At 36.0% G+C, this 22240-nt stretch overlaps 1 protein-coding gene across 2 annotated transcripts in view; it reads left to right on the forward strand.

The window, feature by feature from the left end:
• The window catches only part of Ankrd28 (ankyrin repeat domain 28), a 146403-nt gene that overhangs the window by 103744 nt on the left and 20419 nt on the right, over positions 1-22240 (forward strand). For both annotated transcript variants that reach the window (XM_085687823.2, XM_048420787.3), the window contains exons 9-17: positions 5139-5217; positions 7038-7152; positions 8488-8570; positions 10379-10442; positions 11942-12010; positions 14178-14318; positions 19419-19530; positions 21585-21611; positions 21964-22038. In XM_085687823.2, coding sequence (XP_085543949.1) covers positions 5139-5217; positions 7038-7152; positions 8488-8570; positions 10379-10442; positions 11942-12010; positions 14178-14318; positions 19419-19530; positions 21585-21611; positions 21964-22038 — 765 coding nt within the window. The remainder of the gene's footprint in view (positions 1-5138; positions 5218-7037; positions 7153-8487; positions 8571-10378; positions 10443-11941; positions 12011-14177; positions 14319-19418; positions 19531-21584; positions 21612-21963; positions 22039-22240) is intronic.

A 22240-nucleotide genomic window follows, 5' to 3' on the forward strand; every position in this document is an offset into this window, starting at 1 on the left:
GTCAGCAAGCATATTCGGAATATGCTTCCCTTTGCCACTGGGAAACTCCATGAGGGGCCTCTTTCAGGTCCCTGTACTAAATCCGGTTCAGTTGTTTCCTGTCGTTGTAGAGGAAGCTCCTTCACAGAGTAATTAAAGAACCTAATGCCTATTGTAAGAAACCATACTGCTTTGGATAATAGAACAGGTATAGAAGAGAAAATTTAAAAATCAGGAAAATCCATAAAGCGGGTATTTTGGCAAATTTCTTTTTCCTTTTTCTTTTTTTTTTTTTTTTTTGTTTGTTTGTTTGTTTGTTCGAGACAAGGTTTCTCTGTAGCTTTGGTGCCTGTCCTGGAACTAGCCCTTGTAGACCAGGCTGGCCTCGAACTCACAGAGATTCGCCTGCCTCTGCCTCCTGAGTGCTGGGATTAAAGGCATGGGCCACCACCGCCTGGTGGCAAACTTCTATAAACGAACAAAGACCAAAATAAAAATACGAATAAATGACATTGTCGTTGAATGTCTGGGAAACACAAATGTACATGTAACAATAATTTCATCAGTATCTTGGCATCTAAATTGGCCTTTTCAGGATGTAAATGTTCAGTTTTTGGGAATTGAAACTTTATGTCACATAAAGCAGAACGCAAGACAGGTTGACTATATAGGACCAGAAGAACAGAGAGAAATATTAAAACCATATATGGCTAACATAGAAATGAATTTGTAGGAATGTGATTTATTACAGCAATGAAATATTCAAATGACCATTCCCCCATCTTAGAAACATACTATATGTTTCTGGGGAAAATACTACAAGATATTGTAAAGATCAGTGACCAACCATTCAGGTTGTACAAGAACAGGGTACAACAGCTGATGACCATTCAAAGGCACCAACAGCCCTACCTTTAAAGTAGTTGACAGACAAACCTGTATGGGTTAAGCAGTGGCCTTTAACAACACAGAAACTGCAGGCTGTAGAACAACTTGTACAGGAGCAACTAAACACTCAACATAATGAAGAACCAACCAGCCTTTGGAATTCTCTTGTATTTGTTTTTTAAAAGAAACCTGGAAAATGGAGAATAGTAACAGATCTAAGAACTGTTAATAAGGTGATTCAGCCAATGGATTCTCTACAGTCTGGAATTCCTTTTCCTTCTCTGCTGCCTAATGGATGGCCTCTTAGAGTTGTTGATTTAAAAATTGTTTCTTCACTATATCTTTCCAAGAAAAAGACAGATAGTTCTCAGCTTGCTAAGAAATATCAATGGAAGATTCTCTCACAGGGAATCTTAAATAGCCCTACCCTGTGCCAGTATTTTGTAATTCAGCCATTGGAAATGATATGTTAGCAATTTTCTGAATTTATAGTTTACCTTTACATGGATAACATTTTACCGTATGAGTCAAATGTAGATACTTTAGAAGGAATGTTTGAAGAAGTAAAACAAAAATGCTTTTTTAGTGAATACAAATTGCTTCTGAAAAAAATACATAGAAGAGATTTTATTTAGGCTATAAAATAGGATTACAAAATTAGACTTCAAAAGGTACAAATTAGGAGAGATCAATTGCAGATTCTTAATGACTTCCAAAGATTGCTAGGAGACATTTCCCATCTACGTTGCACTATTGGAATAAAACATGATAAACTGATTAATTTAAACAAAAACTTAGATGGTGACAAGGACTTAAATAGTCCAGGGAATTATCAGCTTAAGCTGAGAAAAAAAAATGGCTTTGATTGAAGAAAAATTACAGAAGTCACGTGGATCCTGTGGATTCAAATCTTAACTGCATTTTGGTCATATTACCCTCCAAATAGCCCCCTACAGGAATTTTAATGCAGAGGGAAAATACTCTCTTAGAATAGATCTTTTCACCACATAAACTGAATAAAAAATTAACAACTTATGAGGAAAAGGTCTCTGAGCTAATTCTAAAACGAAAATTGATACTTTTGTCAATTAGCAGGAATGAACCCAACAGAAATAATAGCACCTTTTAATAATGATGAAATTGACAAATTGTGGGAAGAAAGTAAACCCTGGCAAAGAGCTTGTAGTAATTTTGGGGGAGAGATTAACAACTGTCCTAAAAAGCAAGAGAATTCAACATATAAAGAAAACTAGCTGGATCCTTACTCGCATTGTACTGGACACACCAATAACTAGAGTCTCTATATTCTATACTGACGCAAATAAATCAGGAAAGGCAGGTTATAAGTCAGAAAATTTAAGTAAATGGATCAAAGCCCTTATAAAAGTCAGAATTACATGTGATTCTAAGGGATTTTAAAGAACTTCCTAACATAATTACCGATTTGCAATATGTAGAAATAGTTGTTTTGTATATTAATCTGCTTACTCAGTAAAGAATATTTATTTCTTGGTCTCTGAGAGAGTTAAAGACTAAATAGTTACAGTTTTTCTTGTTTACCAGATGCAGAAAGCAAATTAAGATAGAAAGTAAATTAGGTACAAGACTTTGGACTCACCAAGATGGCATAGATAATGTAGTATTTCCCCAAATAATGGAGTATTTTTCCCCTGAATTTGTCGAATACAAATGGACTAGACATTGCTGATGTATTTATTACCTTATATATTGTATATATTTATTGTACTTATTGTGTATAGTTTTTCTTGTATTAGAGACTTTTTATTTTAGACAAAAAAGGGGAACTACATTGGTATATGATTTGTGTTTTAATAAATAAACCTTACCTAAAGATCAGAGGGCAAAGCATCCACTATAGTCAGCCATACGAGTCAGGAAGTGGTAGCACACACCTTTAATCCCAGGACTCAGGAGACAAAGGTAGGTGGACATCTGTGAATTTAAGACCACCCTGAGCTATACAAGATCGATCCAGAAACAGATCCAGGTGATGGTGGTTCACATCATTAATCTCAGTGTTTGAGAGTCACACACTTTTAATCCCAGCACTAGTATGGTGAAATATAAAGGGGAAGTGACAGGAACTCACTGGAGTGTAGAGTTTGAGGATTTGGGAAAACAGGATCTTGCCCTTTTGGTCTGAAGATTGGGTAGAGGTTAAAGGTCTCTCTAGTTATTGACTGCTTTGCTTTTCTGATCTTCAGGTGGAACCACAATATATGGCTCTGGGTTTTTATTATTCGTGCTACACTGAAAGAATCGCCATATTTTCTCCAATTTAGAGAGAAATCAATGTGCTTACTGTTATTAAGCTGTATTTTTCAACTGCTAATCTTAATCTCTTTTTCCTTGTATATTTATAATACTTTCTATAATCAGTATGTAGAAAGTAAAAGTATTCTAATTAATGTTTTGTATTAGCTTATAGAGGGACGGCTCTTATTAGCTAGGAGACAGTGAAATTCTTTAATCTTAGACTGTATGTTTCCTCACTTAAAAAAATTTACATTTTTATATAAATTTTGTATGTATGCACTTAAGGTATGTATGTATATGTGCGTTCATGCATGTGGAGGTTAAAGGACAGCTTGCAGGATTGGGTTCTCCTTTTATTATGCGTGTCTAGAGAGCAAACTCAACTCATCAGACTTGGCAGGAAGGTCCTTTTCCCAGTAGTCCAACTCACTGGCCTGAAAATAATAGTATCTTTCTCATAGGGTTGTGAGGAGTAAATGACTGGCATATAAGAACTATTTCAAAATTTTACCTAAAATATGTTTGTAATACTTAAAAATGTTATCTGAAGTCATATCTTTCTAATTTCACTGTATTATGGATGCTGTTTACATTATACATTTTTTTTTGCTTTTTGTCTCCAGAAAAATGGCTAAATATCAACACTTGAGTTGAAATTTGCCACATCGTGAATATTTTTGAAAACATGAAACCAGAATGCTTCTGTTAGATAGCTTTGTGCCTTTTGTCCTACTAATTAAGGGAAAAATAGCAAGTTATAGGTATGATATGCAAGTGGTTTTCAGAGGTTGTTATATTTTGACTGTGCGGCGTACCTAAGATATAGATAATATTATCCTCATTTTCAGTTGAGGAAATAAAGACTCAAGAAAGTTAGGGAACTTGTCCCAGTTCTTGTTATGAGAGTCAGAGCTAAGATTTATTGATGTTGCTGTGGTTCTGGAGTCCCAATGCGTACATACTTTCTCATCTTTTCTTCCAGTGCCTCCAGATTATTAGAAATCCCTTAAGGTTACTAGATGGTTTATGCTTCAAAAAAAATCATAAAATTAACAAAATGAGCTGGGCATTGTAGTGCATCCGTATAATCCAAGCTCTCGGGAGGCTGCGATGGAGGATAACAAGTTCAAACCATTCTGGGATATGTAGTGAATTTTAGGTAACATAAGATTCCTCTCCCAAAACAAGGTAGCAAAATTATACAATCACACACTTTGATAACTATTTGTGTCCATATAGCAGGAAAGGTTTTACAGAATTAATATAAACTTGGAACATTTGTTACAGTATATGTATAGAAGGCATACTGCATGGTACTAAAGGATTAGAGCACAAAACAGCTTCTTTCCTTTGTACTGTTTAACTCGCAAGATTTTAGACATGAAAAGATATCATTTAACTAGGAAGAAAATATCACATCAGCCAGGCATTGCTTTTCTCATTTTGAATTTCTTCTAAATTAGAAATCCTTCTAAAATAGAAATGTACAGCCAGCCAGCCTGATTATCTTAAACAATTCAAGAAAATAGCTAACAATATTGATTACAAGTAATTATAAAAAAATTAAGACATTGGGTTTTTTTAGATGACTAATAGTGACTAAAGGAAAGCATTGATGCAGGGTGAACGTTTGAATGTTAAACTTGGGAAGCCCATTCTGACTCTACCACTTGAGGTTATGGTGCACTTGGTTGAATCGTTTAATATCCTGTGTTTTAATTTTCTGACCTGCAGAAATAGGAATGCTGAGATTATACTTTACAGTGCCATACAGGATTTGTATAAATAGTAATCATGGGGAGTTTTGTGTGTTTTTGATTTGATTTACATTAAAATGAAAAAGCCAATTCATACTTTGAAAAGGTAGTTTAACCTCTGGAAAACATAATTCTTGAGTAACATTAATCAAATTTATATAAGAAGATATCTAAATTACAACTGAAGAATGCACATCCTGGTACAGCATAGTAAACAATTTTTTGTTATTATTTCAGAGTAAAGATGGGAAAACCCCACTACACATGACTGCTCTCCACGGTAGATTCTCCAGATCACAAACCATTATCCAGAGTGGTAAAAAGTATTTCTGTTTGTTTCTTTTATTTCTTCAATGTAGTTTTTTGGTTTCTATTTTTAATCTACATAGTGAATGGCACTGTGGAATTACCATAGCAGTGTAGATACTGTTAAAATTTATTTTAAATCTCTTAAAATGGTTAAAATAACATGAATATATTATTCATAGTTACTTCTATTCTTCTGAATTATTGATTTTATTTCTTTTTTGAGTAGATAGGAAGGTAGAAGGCTCCCTGCATATAGTTTTGGCTGGCCTTGAATTAATAATCCTTTTACCACATAACACCATCTTGTCCATCTATGAATTCTATTTCTACAGCAATTAGTGTCGACCTTTTCATTATTGCTAATTGGAAAACTACCTTTTTATGTATATTTTTAATATGTGATTTGGTTTTTTTTTTCATTTTTTCCTGTTTGAATGCTTTGAAATGAACTCTTTTTAAGGTTTTAGTTTAATCTCTGCACTTTATTCTCTTGTGTTTGAATTATATCTAGGTACATTAAACTTTTTAGTATTTTTTATGGCTATTAATGTAAATCTGTGTTTCTTAGACCATGTTCTAAAGGAGTGTTTGTTAGTAGTCCTTAATATATAATTTTTATTAAAGGTTTTATTGTTCTCTGTAAGATTTTGTTTCTTTTTATTTTATGTACATGAATATTTGCCTGGATGTCTATCTCTGCACCACATGCATGTGAAGCACATGGTGACCAGAAGAAAGGGGTCAGGTTCCCTGAACTCTCATTACAGACAGTTGTAAACTTTGATATTGGTGCTGGGAAGTGAACCCAACTCTCTGGAAACAGTATCTTATACTCTTAACCAATTAGCCATTTCTCCAGCCCGTTGTTAGCATTTAAAAAAAAAAAAGTTCTGCTGAGTGGTGGTGATGCAAACTCTTAATCCCAGCACTCAGGAAGAAGAGACAGGCAGATTTCTGTGAGTTCAAGACCAGCCCCAACTACAGAGCAAGTTCCAGGATGCATTCCGAAGCTACATAGAGAAGCCCTGTCACGAAAAAAAACAAAACAGAAAAACAACACAATCTTTTATGTGTATATATTTGGTTAATGTGTTTGAGAAAGAGAGTGAAAGAAAAGCATACAGATGCTATAGTGTACATGTAGGGATCAGAGGACAGCTACAGATGTTAATCCTTTCCTTCTACCTTGTTTAAGATAGAATTTTATGATGTTAGCTGCAGACTGGCTGTCTTTTATTCCTACCTCCTAACTCATCATTTGGGCATTTGACTTACAGACAGGTGCTACCATACCCAACTTTACATGAATTCTGTTACTCATGTTTAGTAGCAGTAATTTGACCCACTGAACCATCTCCTCAAGAACCCCTTTGTTTTTTGTTCCTCGAGTTCTGCAAGGGGAAATAATAATAATAATGATGATGATGATGATGATGATGATGATGATGACGACATCAACAGCAACAGTAATAATAGATCCCTGACCCAGAGAGTTGTAGAGTACTGTGTATGAGCAGCCGACGCTATGAAACATGGGATAGCTCTTAAGTACTGCTCTAAAGCAGTGTATTCACATAGTGGTCTTTAGACTCATTGCACCCTAGAACTCTTTCTGCTAGTTTAAAATATGTTTAAGTCCTATTCTCAATTCACAAAACTGCTTTAAATTTGCAGTTGATAACCCCAAGTAAATATGCTTTAAATGAAATTAATTAGAATTGCTATATCCATTAGTTTATACTTAAGCAACATTTTATTACATTGCATCTTACAGTGTTGACCAATCTCTATATAATCTAGTGTCTGACACTATGTCCTTTATCATAGGAGCTGTAATTGACTGTGAAGATAAGAATGGAAACACCCCTTTGCATATAGCAGCTCGGTACGGCCATGAGCTGCTAATCAACACTCTTATTACAAGTGGTGCTGACACTGCAAAGTAAGCAGTACTTACAGAGCTGGTAATTGCTGTCTGGGGAAGCACAGAAGCAAGTGTGCTGAGTTTCGTAGAGATTTCAAGTGGGAGCGTGCATTTTGTCTTCAACAATGTAGTCATTGGCTTCTTCGTTTGCTTTCTTCTTACCTTTTATCCTGACACTGGTATATCTTTTATGTTTTATGTATAACTTTGAGTAGCCAGTGTGGCATGTTTTTATATTTCTGTTCGTTTTTTCTCCAGCATAAATAATGCATGGTTTTGATAAGAAACTTAACTTTTATGATCCCTTTACTTTTCAGTCTAGAAGTTATAAAAATTGTACGCACCAAATGCTTTTCTTGGACCATCTATAGACAGTGATTTCAGACTGTGCTGTGCAGAGCCCAGAGAGTCCCTAGTTGCTGATACAAAGGGATCCCTGTACCCTAGCCCCATCCTATTTAAGTTGCCCTATATATTTTTAAAATATACATGGTTTTCTATACTGTGAAAGTCAAAACCATAATTAAATTGGTATTTCTAATTTTTATGTCACTTTATATGTATCAATGAACAAATTGTAAAGTTTTTATATATTATAGATAATATGCTGTGTACATTTTTTGCGATTTAAAAATATACATGTTTGCTGATATTTAAAGACTGTAGGTTTTTCAGATCTGTTTATTCAGCTTGGGTTTATTTTACGGGATTTAATTTTATTGTATAAGGATACATACAATATTCTCCTTACTTGCAATCAAGTTGCTTTCAAATTTTCACCATTATAAAATGACTGAGATGAACATTCTTGAGCACAGCACCTTGCAGAAATGATTTTAAATTGTGAAGTGAGATGGGGAAGAAATTTTGCTTCCTGAGCAAATACCTAGAAATATTTTGGTTGGGGAGAAAAATATCAATAACATAACCCACAGGTGCTGCTAAGCATTTGACATTAGAATATAGACTTCATAAATACACCATGAGTCTTGGTGATTGGTGGTGTTACACACCTTTAATCCCAGCACTTGGGGGAGAGAGAGGCAAGTGGATCTCTGTGAGTTCGAGGACAGTCAGGGCTATACAGAGAAACCCTGTCTTGAAAAACCAAAAATTAAAATAGACAGTGAGTCTATACTGGTGCTAGTACTAAGGTTAGAAAGATAAGCTTTGGGAAAATATAGCTGGGTAGTTAGTTATACCAATTTTCAATGACTGGCCAGACTTTTCTCCAAAGTATTAAGAGATTTCTTTTCAGCTAATTTTTACTTAAGTAATGTTTTTTAATAATAAATATATTTATATTATTGTATTTTCATGTGTTTAATGAAGTTTCTGTCCTATTAATTTAAGGCGTGGTATACATGGAATGTTCCCACTCCATTTGGCAGCCTTAAGTGGTTTTTCAGACTGCTGCAGAAAACTTCTTTCTTCAGGTAAGTGGAACCTTCTCAGACCAGTTTGTTTGTGTGTGCTTGCTCACACGTTCTCTCTCACTCTTCATAGTTATCAGCTCTGAGAAATGCTTTATTCTTATAGTTGATTCTCTTTGTTTGCTGGAGACATGGACTATGAAGTCTATAGAGCAGCTTCTATCTAGTGATGGTAGTGTCTTAACTTGCCCTATTTAACTTGTTCTAGAAGCAGTATACCTTATAATTGGCATGTTTCATTGGTTTGGGTCTTCATTTTGAGAGTTAAAAGTCATCATTTTATAGGCTCATGAAATTATTAATTTATTGTTAATACTTAGTTTAAAATGCTGTAACTAGTCGGCATGGATTTTTTTCGTATTACTGAAAACTATGATTGTTATTAAGTGCAATAAATTACTGACTGTATAGGATTTGTTTTTAAATTACTTTCTATTTCTCAGAATATAAGAAAGTTAAATATTAACACTCATGTTTACTGAAATAAATTAATGAAGTTTCAGTGAAAATATTAGAGTGAGACAGATACTCTTCTGAGGTTTGGGGGCTGTGTTTGTTGGGATGTATGTGCAATACATCTTCATTATTGTGGTTGTTTTATTTAAGTCTGGATCAGCATGTATTTATATGAAACTGCCCATTCCACTTTCATGAAAAGGAACATTAAAATCTCTTCTTATTAGTAGTAATACTAATAAGTAATAAGTATAATACTTCTTATTAGTAATAATAATAGCCACATGGAACAAAGTACATGTCTTTTGGGGGGGAGAGATGATGAGTGGAGAGTGTGTAAAGCCCAGGCTGACCTTGAATTTGCAATTCTCCTGTTTCTGCTTCCCAAGTGTTCAGATGACAGGTGTGTACCATCATGTCTGACTAAAATGCTTTATTGAGATATTTGTGTACAATACACTTCGAAATTCACTTATTTAATGTATACAGTTCAATATTTATAATATGTTCATGTGGGTATATAACCATAAATTATATCAATTGTGGAATATCTTTAATTCCTATAATAGAAATTCCATTAGCATAATGTGGTATATTAGTTATCACTCATACAATTTCTATAGAATTACCCAACAAAATCTTTTATAAATAACATTTTGCACTTCATGTTTTTTTTTTGTTTTTTGGTTTTGTTTGTTTGTTTGTTTTTGGTTTTTCGAGACAAGGTTTCTCTGTGGCTTTGGAGCTTGTCCTGAACTAGCTCTTGTAGACCAGGCTGGCCTCGAACTCACAGAGATCCACCTGCCTCTGCTTCCCGAGTGCTGGGATTAAAGGCATGCACCACCACCTGGCTGCACTTCATGATCTTAAGGGTTCTGTTTTGTGTCTGTTATTTCTTTTTCTTGTTGACTATTATCCCATTGCTCCCTATAGCCTTTTAGAGATTAGAGTGGTTTGCTTGCTTGTGACAAGTTTTATACCATGTTGCCAAGGCTAGCCAAGACTCAGAGTAGTGGTTCTCCTGCCTTAGTCTTCTGTGTGACTGGGACTATGAGACTGAAGGTGTGAGCCATCATTCCTGGCATAGCCTTTCAGACAAGCAATATATAGCACTTGTAAAATTGCCAAACTTTTAGTGGAATTTTTTGTAATATTGTGCATTAGTAGTGTTTTTCTTTATACATTTTTGTACTTGTTAAGAATATATGCTAAATAAATGAATGAATGAATATATAAGTTTGCTTAAGATTTAAAAGAACAATGTGATATACGATGTTTTTTTGATAATAATATCTTAATGCAAAGTAATACATCTATGATATTTTATGAGAGAAGATATGTATTCATTCTTACAGGATTTGACATAGATACCCCAGATGATTTTGGCAGGACCTGTCTGCATGCAGCTGCAGCTGGAGGGTATGTTAATAGTGTTTTTATTTCTTTTATGAAGTCAGTGTTAGATTATACACTTAGTATCCCAAATATCTGGGTTCATTTCAGAGATCTCGAGAGACAGTTACCAGTCATGAAGGCTGTCTATCTCTTTGTTCCTCTTTATTAGTTCTGAGTCCCCCCATAATAGAAACTGAAACATACCTGGAGTTTAACAGAAGACAGTCCAGGGCAGCCTCTTGACCTTCTTTCAACTAAGTCATGAGTATTAAGTCAGAAAGAACAAACCTACAAAAGAAATTATTACTTTTTATAAGAGAAAACAATCCCTATACAAATAAAGGTGTTCATGAAATGATGAGAACATCCAAAATATTGAAAGTATTGTGAGTTTTCTAAATAATACTATGTACTCCACTGTAAATGGTACTTTAAAAATTGTATCCTCAGAGAAAAAAATGTTGATGATATAGTTACGTCTTGGCTCAGAAGAAGAAATGTGATTAGAACATTTTAGACTAAATTTTATTTATATTATTTTAGTTTAGGGTGTGTGTGTGTGTGTGTCCCTATTTTTGAGACAGAGTCTTGCTATGTAGCCATGTCCCCAACCTCAGCCTCTGAAGTGTTGGAATTATAGGCACACAACACCCTCCTTGTTTGGATTAAGTTTTAAGAAACACTATAGGGAAAGTTAGTTCCACTGAATGACCAGAGGTCTTGGTCTCTGAAAGCATTCTGTTATCTTACTGCTTCTGATAAGTTAGGTTTGTGTTAAGCCATTTAATATCACAAAGGACATTTTGTGAGCATTTTATTTCTAATGATAATTCCTTAATATTTCCTTGTTATTTCAAAGAACAAGTGTGCTGAACCAAGAATGCCACCATACAAGTCCAAGTTATAAAGATGAATTGAGAGCATATGTGACTCACTCCCTTGTTCTTCTAAGGTCACCAAAGGACATTTCACTTAAAACCTAATCTGTGTATAACTTGCCTATGAAAGCCAACAGGCATGGTTTCCAATTATAATATACAAAGTTGTTCAGGTTTATAAAAATTAAGTTGTAATAAGCATGTAAGCAGGTTCTACAATTTTAACTAAGGTTCATCTAAAACAATGAAAATATAGGAGAGTGGGGGAGATTAATTTACTATTATATGCTTTAAGGGTATAAGAATTTTTTGTTGTTTGTTTTTAGTTCATTTTAATTGAATATTTTTAAACTCCTTGAATTTAAGACATTTAAATATAAGTGTTGGCTTCCTACAAATCTCTTAGAATTGTTTACAAAGTGATCTTCCTTTTCTACAGAAATATAGTTCACTTATTTCTTTTGTGCCAGTATGTATGCACATAACTTTTTAAAGTGCTAATATAATAAATTTTATTGTTTTATTCTTCATAAAATGTAAAGTAAGTATCATTTTAAAATATTCATTTATGCTTATTTAAGCCTGCCATTTTTATTATAAAATCACTGATAATTATACTTTCAAACTTTTTTTTTCCCTGATTAGAAATTTGGAGTGCCTAAACCTTCTGTTGAATACTGGTGCAGACTTCAACAAAAAGGATAAATTTGGGAGGTAATCGGTTATATGACTCATTTAAAGCTAGGTTAAATTTGCTTACATAATGGCTTCCTGGGCCTTTAACTGACCTAAGATTTACATTTATGTGTCACAGCATCCTTGGGGTTGTAGTTACGATTACTAGAATCTGAAACCAACCTGGGGTTGTGATTTATTTTTCCAAGTGCACAGGATTGCATTTGATCCACAGCACTGCAAAAAGGAAAAGAAAAAGAACACATGTGTACACCAGCCAGCTAAGTCAGTGGGTTCTAAGTGTTTGTTCTCAGCCCCAGCTTTTTTGTTTGTTTGTTTTGTTTGTTTGTCTCTGTAGCTTTGAAACCTATCCCGGAACTAGCTTTTATATACCAGGCTAGCCTCAAACTCACAGGGATCCGCCTGTCTCTGCTCCTGAGTGCTGAGCGCTAGGATTAAAATTAATCCCACTGCCCCGCAGCTCCAGTCTTTTAACTGGGTTCCCCTTACAGTCCTTTTATTTATTTTATGTGTGTAGGTATTTTACCTGCTTGTGTGTTCATGGAAGCCAAAAGAGGAAACATCAAATGCCCTGGTACCAGAGTTACAGATCATTATGAACACTGAACAAAGATCCTCTGGGAAAGCAGCCAGTGCTCTTAACTGCTGAGCTGTCTCTCTAGCTCCTTACCCTTCTTGATATTAATTGTCCTCTTCCTATAATTTTGGCATAGAAACTTAAAAGTACATTGTACCAGAGTGCCTTCAAAGAATTCATAGTACCTAGAATTTTTCCAAGTCATCTTTTGTGAAAGTTTCTACTTCCCATACCTGCTTACCACTACTAAAAGGAAAAAATAGGTTACAAATATGTGTGTGATTTTTTTTTTTCTTATACACATTCATATAACCCACTGAATACAGTCTGCAGGAAAACAGCTATAAAAGGACAAAGTCTCATTTCTAGCTTTGTTGTTACTAGCATTTGTAGTAATAGCAGTTGAAGCTTTTATTATCTACTCCTATGTTTAGCAGGATTAGACACACAAAGTACATTAAAACCATTCAGGAAAGAATTAAATGCAGTTTGAATTTGTTTGAAAGATGTTGGTGGTAGCATAAGCAATATGTGTCAGCAGGTAAAAACTGCATAAGATGTGTGACGGGAAGGAAATGTGTAGGTGTGTATTAGTTTCTTGTAAGAGTACCAATGCAGAAGAAAAAGGAAGAATTGTGTATGGTAGGAAGTAAGAAATAAATAGAAGAAAACTAAGTGCTGTTTGACCCCATAATACTTTGAAGAATAAATGCACTAATTGAAGGAACAAATGGCCCACAGAATTAAATTTAAAGCTATTTTTTATTTGCAGTAATTTTTAAATTCCATACAACAAATAGTAAAGAGAATTTTTGAAGCATATCCTAATATGAGGTTGAAAACTTTGTATTTCCAACGTTAACTCCATTTTAAAAATCTCTATAATAGCTGGGAATCATGGCACATGCCTTTGATTCCAGCACTGGGAAATAGATCTGTATGAGTTTTAGGCCAGTCAGGGCTACATAGTGAGACCCTGTCTCAAACTAATAAATTGAAAATAGTATAATATCCAATAAGGCAAAATAATATTTTGGTATCATTTCCTTATAAATGTATTAGAGGGAAAGAATACACTATAAAAACTCTGAAATGAAATTACCATAATTTTTTTCTTTTAATGAAATCATAAAATCATCTTAGATGTATCATCATCTTGAAATAGTTACTCCTATGTTTAAAAGTATTCTGTGTGATTTTTAGTAATCTGAGAGAAATTAGTTATGATTATTCAGTCTTTAGAGATTAAAAGAACACATTAGCTTCTCTGAGTAGGAAGTTAGTTTGTAAACCTGCGCCTAGTTTATGCTTGAGAGCTCTGGCATTACTGCTGAGGCCTATGTGGAGTTGATAATGAACACTCTTGTTTGTGTCTGTGTTTTTCTTCTTTGCTTTTTCTACTCAAGACATGGACTGTGGGGCATTTTTGTTAGTGTAAGGCAAACTTTATAAAAATGAAAGATTTTATGTTTCTAAGCAGAATATAGAGGTTGTAATTGACTTGGGATTGTATTGTAACTAAATGTGTAGAATAAAGGTCAGCTATGCTTATGTTTACAAATATATGTTCTTGGCTTCTATATTTCCTGTGTTATTTGGTCACAAAAGATCTCCACTGCACTACGCTGCTGCCAACTGCAATTACCAGTGCCTGTTTGCTCTTGTGGGATCAGGAGCAAGTGTGAATGACCTTGATGAAAGAGGCTGCACACCCCTGCACTATGCAGCTACATCAGACACAGATGGCAAGTAAGTAGCATGTGGAAGGAGAAGATTGTTATTTCTATAAATTAGCATCTTCATATGGGGACTGTTTTACTGCAAATATTATTTGTTGTCTTTTTCTATTTTTATTACCATTCCCTGAGTCCACAGTTTGAAAAATGAAGACATTTCATAATTACTATTAAATTCTAGCTGTTGCTGTCTCCCAAGCATCTGGCCTTTAGTTAAAAAAATCTGGTAGAGGATGGTCTTATTCTTCCTGCAAAATAGTATTTGTTGTTTGTTTGTTTTTTGTTTTGCATTACAAGGTTTCTCTGTGTAGCCCTGGCTGTTGTGAAACTCACTCTGTAGATCACGGGCCTATCTTAAACTCAGAGATTTGCTTGCCTCTGCCTCCTGAGTGCTGAGATTGACATATAGTAGGTACATATTGCTTGAATATTGTTAGATAGCAGACCAAGTAAATGTTGGTCAAGAGTGATGGGTGAGAAGAAAAGGATAAGTGATATATAAACTGGCGAAAGAAATCCCATTCCCAGATCCATTTGTAGTGCCTCAGTATAAAATTGTTCTTCTTAGACTGAAATCCAGTGAAGACAGCAAATTATATCTTCAGTGTTTCTAGTATCCCTCGTGTGTCAGAGTCAATGAAGAGTAAACATGTTAGGAACAGTTAGTTATTCCTAGGGAGCAATGCTAAACACATAGTTCTGGGAAGTTACAGGTAACATAGAAGCTTTTGTTTTTCACTTTTTAAATCCTTTTCAAAATGTATATAATTCAGGCTGGGGAAATGACTCAGTAAATAAAGCACTTGACCTCTCAAGGTTGAGGACCTCAGAACCTGTGTAAATCCAGATTAGTAGTAGACATCTGAAATTCTAACACTTGTACCTTGCTGTGGGAGTCAGATAAAGAATCCCTGAAAATTCCCTAGCCAACTAGACTGAGATACATAGCCACAAACCACAAGAAACCTGTCTAATAGTAGAAATAAGGGCTGACACCCAGGGTTTTCTTCTAACTTCCACATACCTCCTATGACACACATAACCATACCCAAACGTGTGTGTACACACATAAAAGTTTTATTATTTATTATTATTATGAATGTGTATTATAATGTATGTATACATGCCACAGTGCACACATTTAAGTCAAGATAATTTTCAGGAGTCCAGTTTCCTTCTACTTGGGGACCCAACAGTTGAACTCACATTACTAGGCAATTCTTACTTGAAAAGATGCTGTTTCTAACATTGATAGTATTTTGTGAGAGTAATTACTGAGAGGCCTAAGTGGTTTTAGGCTGTTCAACATTAAGGGAATAAGAGTTAGAAGCTGGGGAGATGGGTTTGTAGGTAAGAACAGCTTGCTATACAAGCATAAGAACCTGAGTTATGATCCCTATCACCCATGTGAAAAGTTAGACATGGCTACACACACCTGTAACCAGGTCTGGGGGTAGAGGGCAGAGACAGGTGGGATCACTAGAGCTTGCTAGCCACTAGCCTAGCTGATAAGTAGCAAGCTCCAGATTCAATGAGAAATCCTGTCTCAGGAATAAAGCAGAGAGTAGTAAAGTGTCCTCCTCTGGTCTCTGCGTATGCATGGGTGTGCATTCCTACACACAACTTGTGTACATATGCATAAATTGAAAAAAAAGAAATAAGGTTACCATCACAGTGTGCATACCGACACATAGACACACATTAAATTTTTAAAACTACAAAGCTAAAATATCTGGCTATCTTATGAATGCATAATAACCGTTATATGAATGAGTAGACACCTACAGACACCTTGATAGGATACAATCTCATGAGGTTGTGGGGTTGGCAGTCAGTACTCAAAGGCACTTTGGGACCAAGTTTTAGCAAGTCCAATTTTAGTCTTAATAGAACACTATTTGAATTAGCAGAAACGTGCTCTTGTATACTGCTACTAGACAGTAGTTTACAAATTTGATATGTATGCTAACAGCTTACAAAACATTACACTAGCTGTAGATTGGATAATATCAGGTGTGAGCACCCGGTTCTGTGTCACCCTCTCCCGCACGAGTTTGGGGCAAAGGCCTGGGGATTGAAATAAAGACACACACAAAAGAATCCTGGGTCATTCGTCAAGAGGTGCCGAATGCCACTTTATTTAGCTTTCTGCAAGGTTAACATACCTTTGCCCCAGAAGAGGAATTCCCTCCCAAACAGAGGGGAAACTGGGTAGGGAATTCCTTCCCAGGCAGGGGGTGGAGAGCACTGGGGGTGGAGAGCAGCAACAGACAGAGGACCAAGCGGAAAGAGAAACTGGCAAACTGGCGCCTGTAGGAACTCTCCCGGGCAGGTGGGAAATTGCCATACCAAAGATAAAACAAAGCCCTACAGCTAAATCACCAGGCTATGGCAGAGATAACAGAAACTAGCAGGAAGCTTAGCTGGCTGACCAGAACTGTCCTCAGAGACGCACCCCAGGGAGTAAGGGGAGACAGGGCCCTACAATCAGGTTGGTAAAGCTTTTGTGAGTTTTATTTATTTATTTATTTTTATTTTTCCATTAAAAAATGTATACTTTCTTCCCTCCCACTTCTCCACTCACCCTCCACCCTCCCCCTCCCTGCTTGAGAGAGGGCAGGAAACCTTGCCCTGTGGGAAGTCCAAGGCTCTCCTCCTTACATCCAGGCCTAGGAAGCTGTGCTTCCATATAGACTAGGGTCCCAAAAAGCCAGAACATGCCATAAAAACAAATCCCAATGCCATTATCAATGGTTTCTCAGTCAGCCCCCATTGTCAGCCACAATCAGAGAGTTCTGTTTGATCACATGCTCATTCAGTCCCAGTCCAGCTGAATTTGGTGAGCTTCCATTAGAACAGGCACACTGCCTCAGTTGGTGGACCAACCCCTTGTGGTCCTGACTTCCTTGCTCATCTTCTCCCTCCTTCTGCTCTTCAGCTGGACCTTGGAAGCTCAGTCTGTTGCTCTGACATAGGGTCTCTGTCACCTGACAAAGATTTTATTGTGATATTCGAGATAATCATCAGTGTGATAGTGGGGCAAGGACAGTTCAGGCACCCTCTCCTCTGCTGCCCAAGGACCTAGCTGGGGGCCCATGGACACCTGGGATCCCCCCTAGAGCCAAGTCTCTTTCCAACCCTAATCGTCTTCCCTGCTCCTATATCTGCCCTTCCTCCATCTCCACCCTCCCTCTCCCCCAAGCTCTTGCCAGTCTTTCCCTTCTCCCTTCCCTCTCCCCCTCTCCCCTTCCTCCAACCTAACCTCCACTTCTACCCCCACCCCCATGCTCCCAACTTTTTCCTAGCAATCTTGTTTGCTTCCAATTTCCAGGAGGATCTATATATGTTTTTCTTTGGGTTCACCTTGTTATTTGGCTTGCCTTAGATCATGAAGATTTAATGAAACATAAAAGCAGTAGTATCATAGTTACATAAAATTTTTATGCATTAATTTAGCCTGTACTTTTGAAACAAAATTAAGTTTTTGGGTTTAGAGAGTTAGACCAAGTTAAAAAAATGATAGTAAAAACAATTAACAGACTTACTGCCTGATGTGTAGTTGTATCTGACATATATAATAGCCCTGTTGTATGAAACCAGTGGTCATTTATACTTCTTCCCAAATAGTTATGTAAACAAGCCCTTTCATGTTAAAAGCCTGACCAAAAAACACAAGCAGTTATATCTTGGACATAATACTTACATTATGTGACCATGCATATAAAAATTTTAATGACAGGAAGAGAACAATTTGTTGACAGGTTTCTGTCCTGCCTGGTCCTGCAGCTTTTCAGTCTCAAAGAAACACACAGAGGTCTACATTAGTTATAAACTGGTTGTCCTATTAGCTCAGGCTTCTTAATAACTCTTGTAACTTATATTAGCCCATAATTCTTGTCTGTTAGCCATGTGGCTTGGTATCTTTTATAAGCAAGGCATTCTCATCTTGCTTTCTCTGTGTCTGGATCACAACTGCAGACTGACCATTTCCTCTTCCCAGAATTCTCCTGTTCTCATTGCCCTGTCTTCCTGCCTGGCCACCCCACATATACTTTCTACCTGGCTTCTGGCCAATCTGCATTTTATTAAAATACACGTAACAAATCTTTACAGGGTACAAGACCTTTGTCCCACAGCAACAATTACCAGTATTTAATCATTTGTTTAAAATGTAGGTGGAAAGGTCAGGCATGGTAGGAGGCAGAGGCAGGAAGATCTCTTAAGTTCGAACTAGCCTGGTCTATATAGAAAGTTCTAGGACAGCCAGATCTACATAGAGAAACCTCGTCCCAGATGTATAATTAAACAAAATGTAGGTGGATAACTATATAAAAAATATATTCAATACTGAAAGTATAAAAAGAAGATTATGAAGCTCCAGCTTTCATTCCAAATGGTTATTCTTACTGTATAGTATAGGCAGACATTTTTGTCCTACCAGCCACTCCCAAACAACCACATAGAGACTTATAAGCCTGACATTTATAATTAATAACTCAAACTTGTTTTTAGCTAGCTCTTTCTTTTTTTTTTTTTTTATTTGTTTGGGTTTTTTTCCAGACAGTGTTTATCTATGTCACTTTGGTGCCTGTCCTGGAACTAGCTCTTACAAACCATGCTGGCCTCAAACTCACAGAGGTCCGCCTGCCTTTGCCCCCCGAGTGCTGGGATTAAAGGCATGTGCCACCACCACCCAATTAACTAGCTCTTATAACTTAAATTAACCCATTTATATTAATGTGTGTGCTGCCTTGAGGCTCGTTAATCTAATGTGTACACTTCCCATTCTGTTCACTCTGTGTCTTATGATGTCTCTTTAAGACTCCCCTCTTCCTTCTTCTTTACAACATTCTCTTCATCTGGTTCTCTCACCTAACCTTATCCTGCCTAGCTATAGGTCAGTCAGCTTCTTTATTAAACCAGTCACAGTTACATATGTTCACACAGCATAAATGAATATTCTACAGTATAGAAAAGTTTATTGAATTTTATAGTCTTTCTTTAAGCCTGGTTAATTTTGGCATGTGATTTTTGTGGGTGTGTGGTATTTTTTTATAATAAAGTATTTAAATGTAAAATTTGGAATTTTCATTTTTGCTGTTATTATATATAGGTGCCTGGAATACTTACTAAGAAATGATGCAAATCCTGGGATCCGGGATAAGCAAGGATACAATGCAGTTCATTATTCAGCTGCATATGGTCACCGTCTGTGTCTTCAACTGGTAAGATTTATGAATTCTCATGAGAACTAGTGTGAGATTTTTAGTTTAGTAGTATAACTGAGACTTAAGTAGTTCAACAAACATTTAGTTTTGTTCTTTAACATTTTCATACTCCATTTCCCTCTTAAATTCATAGTTGCTTCAGTAAGATACCTCTCATTCTCTAATTTTCTTTTGAAAAAGGAAAAACAGCAGGGCAATGGTGGCAGACACTTTTAATCCCAGCAGAGGCAGGATCTCCGTATAGGCCAGCCTAGTCTATAAGAACTAGTTCTAGGATAGCAACGGCTGTTACACAGAGAAAACCTGTCGCAAAAAACCAAACCAAACAATAACAAAAAGGAAAAACAAACCACTGAATCCAGTATGGTAGCACATACCTATAATCCTAATCCTTAAAAATCTAAGGCAGAAATATTTTAAATTTGTGTCTCAGTGAGATACTGTCTAAATGATGGTGCATTTCATCTCTTGAGGGGAGTCAGGCACAATGGTGCATCTCTGCAGTTCTACTTGGGAGGCTGAGGAAGGACACTGACTTAAATCCAGGACAACATAGTGAGAAACTAACTTAAAAAAAAAAACAGATCAATCTTTGAAGAAGACTATGAAAATTTTGTGTTTCTTGAGATGGTCGCATATCACAAGACTGGCCTCAAACTAGCTGTGTAACTGAGGATGACCTTGAACTGCTGAACCTCTACATTCTGAATCCTTAGCTTGCACCATCCCACCTAGTTTTATGTGGTCTGGGGATTTAGTTCATGTGAGCATACTACCAATTGAGCTATATACGAGCCTTCAAATCTTCCTATCGTTCAGCTTCTAGGTCTATTGCATTTATTTCTACCCCTTTAAATAAATATTCCCCCTTTTTAATTTTATTGATTTCTATTGAGCTCTACATTTTTCTCTGCTCCCCTCCTTGTCTCTCCCCTCCCCTTCCACCCTCTCCCAAAGTTCCCATGCTCCCAATTTACTCAGGAGAGCTTGTCTTTTTCTACTTTCCATGTAGATTAAATCTCTGTATGTCTCTCTTAGGGTCCTCATTGTTGTCTAGGTTCTCTAGGATTGTGATTTGTAGGCTGGTTTTCTTTGCTTTATGTTTAAAAACCACCTATGTACATGTGATGATTGTCTTTCTGGGTCTGGGTTACCTCATTCAAAATGTTTTCTAGCTCCATCCATCTTCCTACAAAATTCAAGGTGTCATTCTTTTTTTCTGCTGTGTAGTACTCCGTTGTGTAAATGTACCACATTTTCCTTATCCATTCTTCAATCAAGGGGCATTTAGGTTGTTTCCAAGTTCTGGCTATGACAAGCAATGCTGCTATGAACATAGTTGAGCACATGTCCTTATGGCACGATTGAGCATCCTTTGGCTATATACCCAAAGTGGTATTACTGTGTCTTGAGGAAAGTTGTTTCCTAATTTAATAAGAAATCGCCACACTGACATCCAAAGGGGCTGTAGCCGTGTCTTACTTGAAAAAAATAAATCCCCTGAGGGAGTTACATTTTCCTCATGTGTTTAGAGAACTCTGCAAGGTCCTTTTGTTTCCCAGTTCTTCTTAATAAAGGACAATCTACTTCTGCGAAGGAAGTTTGAATTTCCCCCGTGATCTTGTCCTGGAATATACACATGATTCAGAACCCTTCTTTGTCAAACTAGAAAAGAAGAAATGAGTTAAAATATACTGCAGTGTATATACTCCTTGTTTAGGTCAAAGCTTCCTTTGTAGACATGTATAAGCATTGCTTCCCTTCAGTAGGAAATAAAACTCAAGGAAGGCATCTAAGAAGGTCAACATATTTCATATGGCCATTATTATGCTACTGTAAAAATAACCCATAATTTCATAGGTTACTATGCATCTTTAGAATAAAATTATAAGCTTTGTATGTAGATTTGTTGTCTGTGTAAAAGACTTCTTTTTGGATGCAAAGAAATCATGGATTTAAAACAGAAACTAACAAAGCCCTATATCAATAAAAATGTTAAACATCTTAATATATATGAGTAACTTCATAAAATGTCATTTTTTTAATTTCAGATTGCAAGTGAAACTCCTTTAGATGTTGTAAGTATTAATTGATTCCCCCCAAAACATTTAAAATAGTGTATTTCTTTATTCTCATTAAAACTAAAGTTAGACATATTTTCACATCATACCCCTGAGAACAGAGGTGGTGACAAAAATGTATATTCAAGAAAGGAAGGTATTTACCTGATGGAAGAAGGTTTCCCCAAACACCTGGTTGATAAAGCTCAGAGTCTGTGATTCTTACTATGCTTTTGTGATTATGCTGTTTTGTGAATTTGCTGAGTTATTGACATACTTTAAAATGGAGTGAGGGATAGGAGGGATAACTACTACTGATTTATTTAAAAGTATCATTTCTATCATTTTTAAATGCCTCTCCTTTTTTCAGTTAATGGAAACCTCGGGAACAGATATGTTGAGTGATTCAGATAATAGAGCAACAATAAGTCCTTTACATTTGGCTGTAAGTACTGCCTTCATAGCTAACTTTAATGGTTGCTTCACTATGGATCTCTGGTATATACATGTGTTGATTAGTGTAGTCATTATCATGGAATTAAAACTTAAAGAACTTTTTTAATCCAGAAACTTTTTTAGTGCATTTTTGGTTATCTGCTTCTTACTTTCCTCTTAAGTCTTAGTCCTTGGCTTCCTCAAGCCCTGCT

The sequence above is a fragment of the Myodes glareolus genome, chromosome 5 (assembly GCF_982192425.1).
Source record: "Myodes glareolus chromosome 5, mMyoGla1.1, whole genome shotgun sequence".
Taxonomy (NCBI): Eukaryota; Metazoa; Chordata; class Mammalia; order Rodentia; family Cricetidae; genus Myodes; species Myodes glareolus.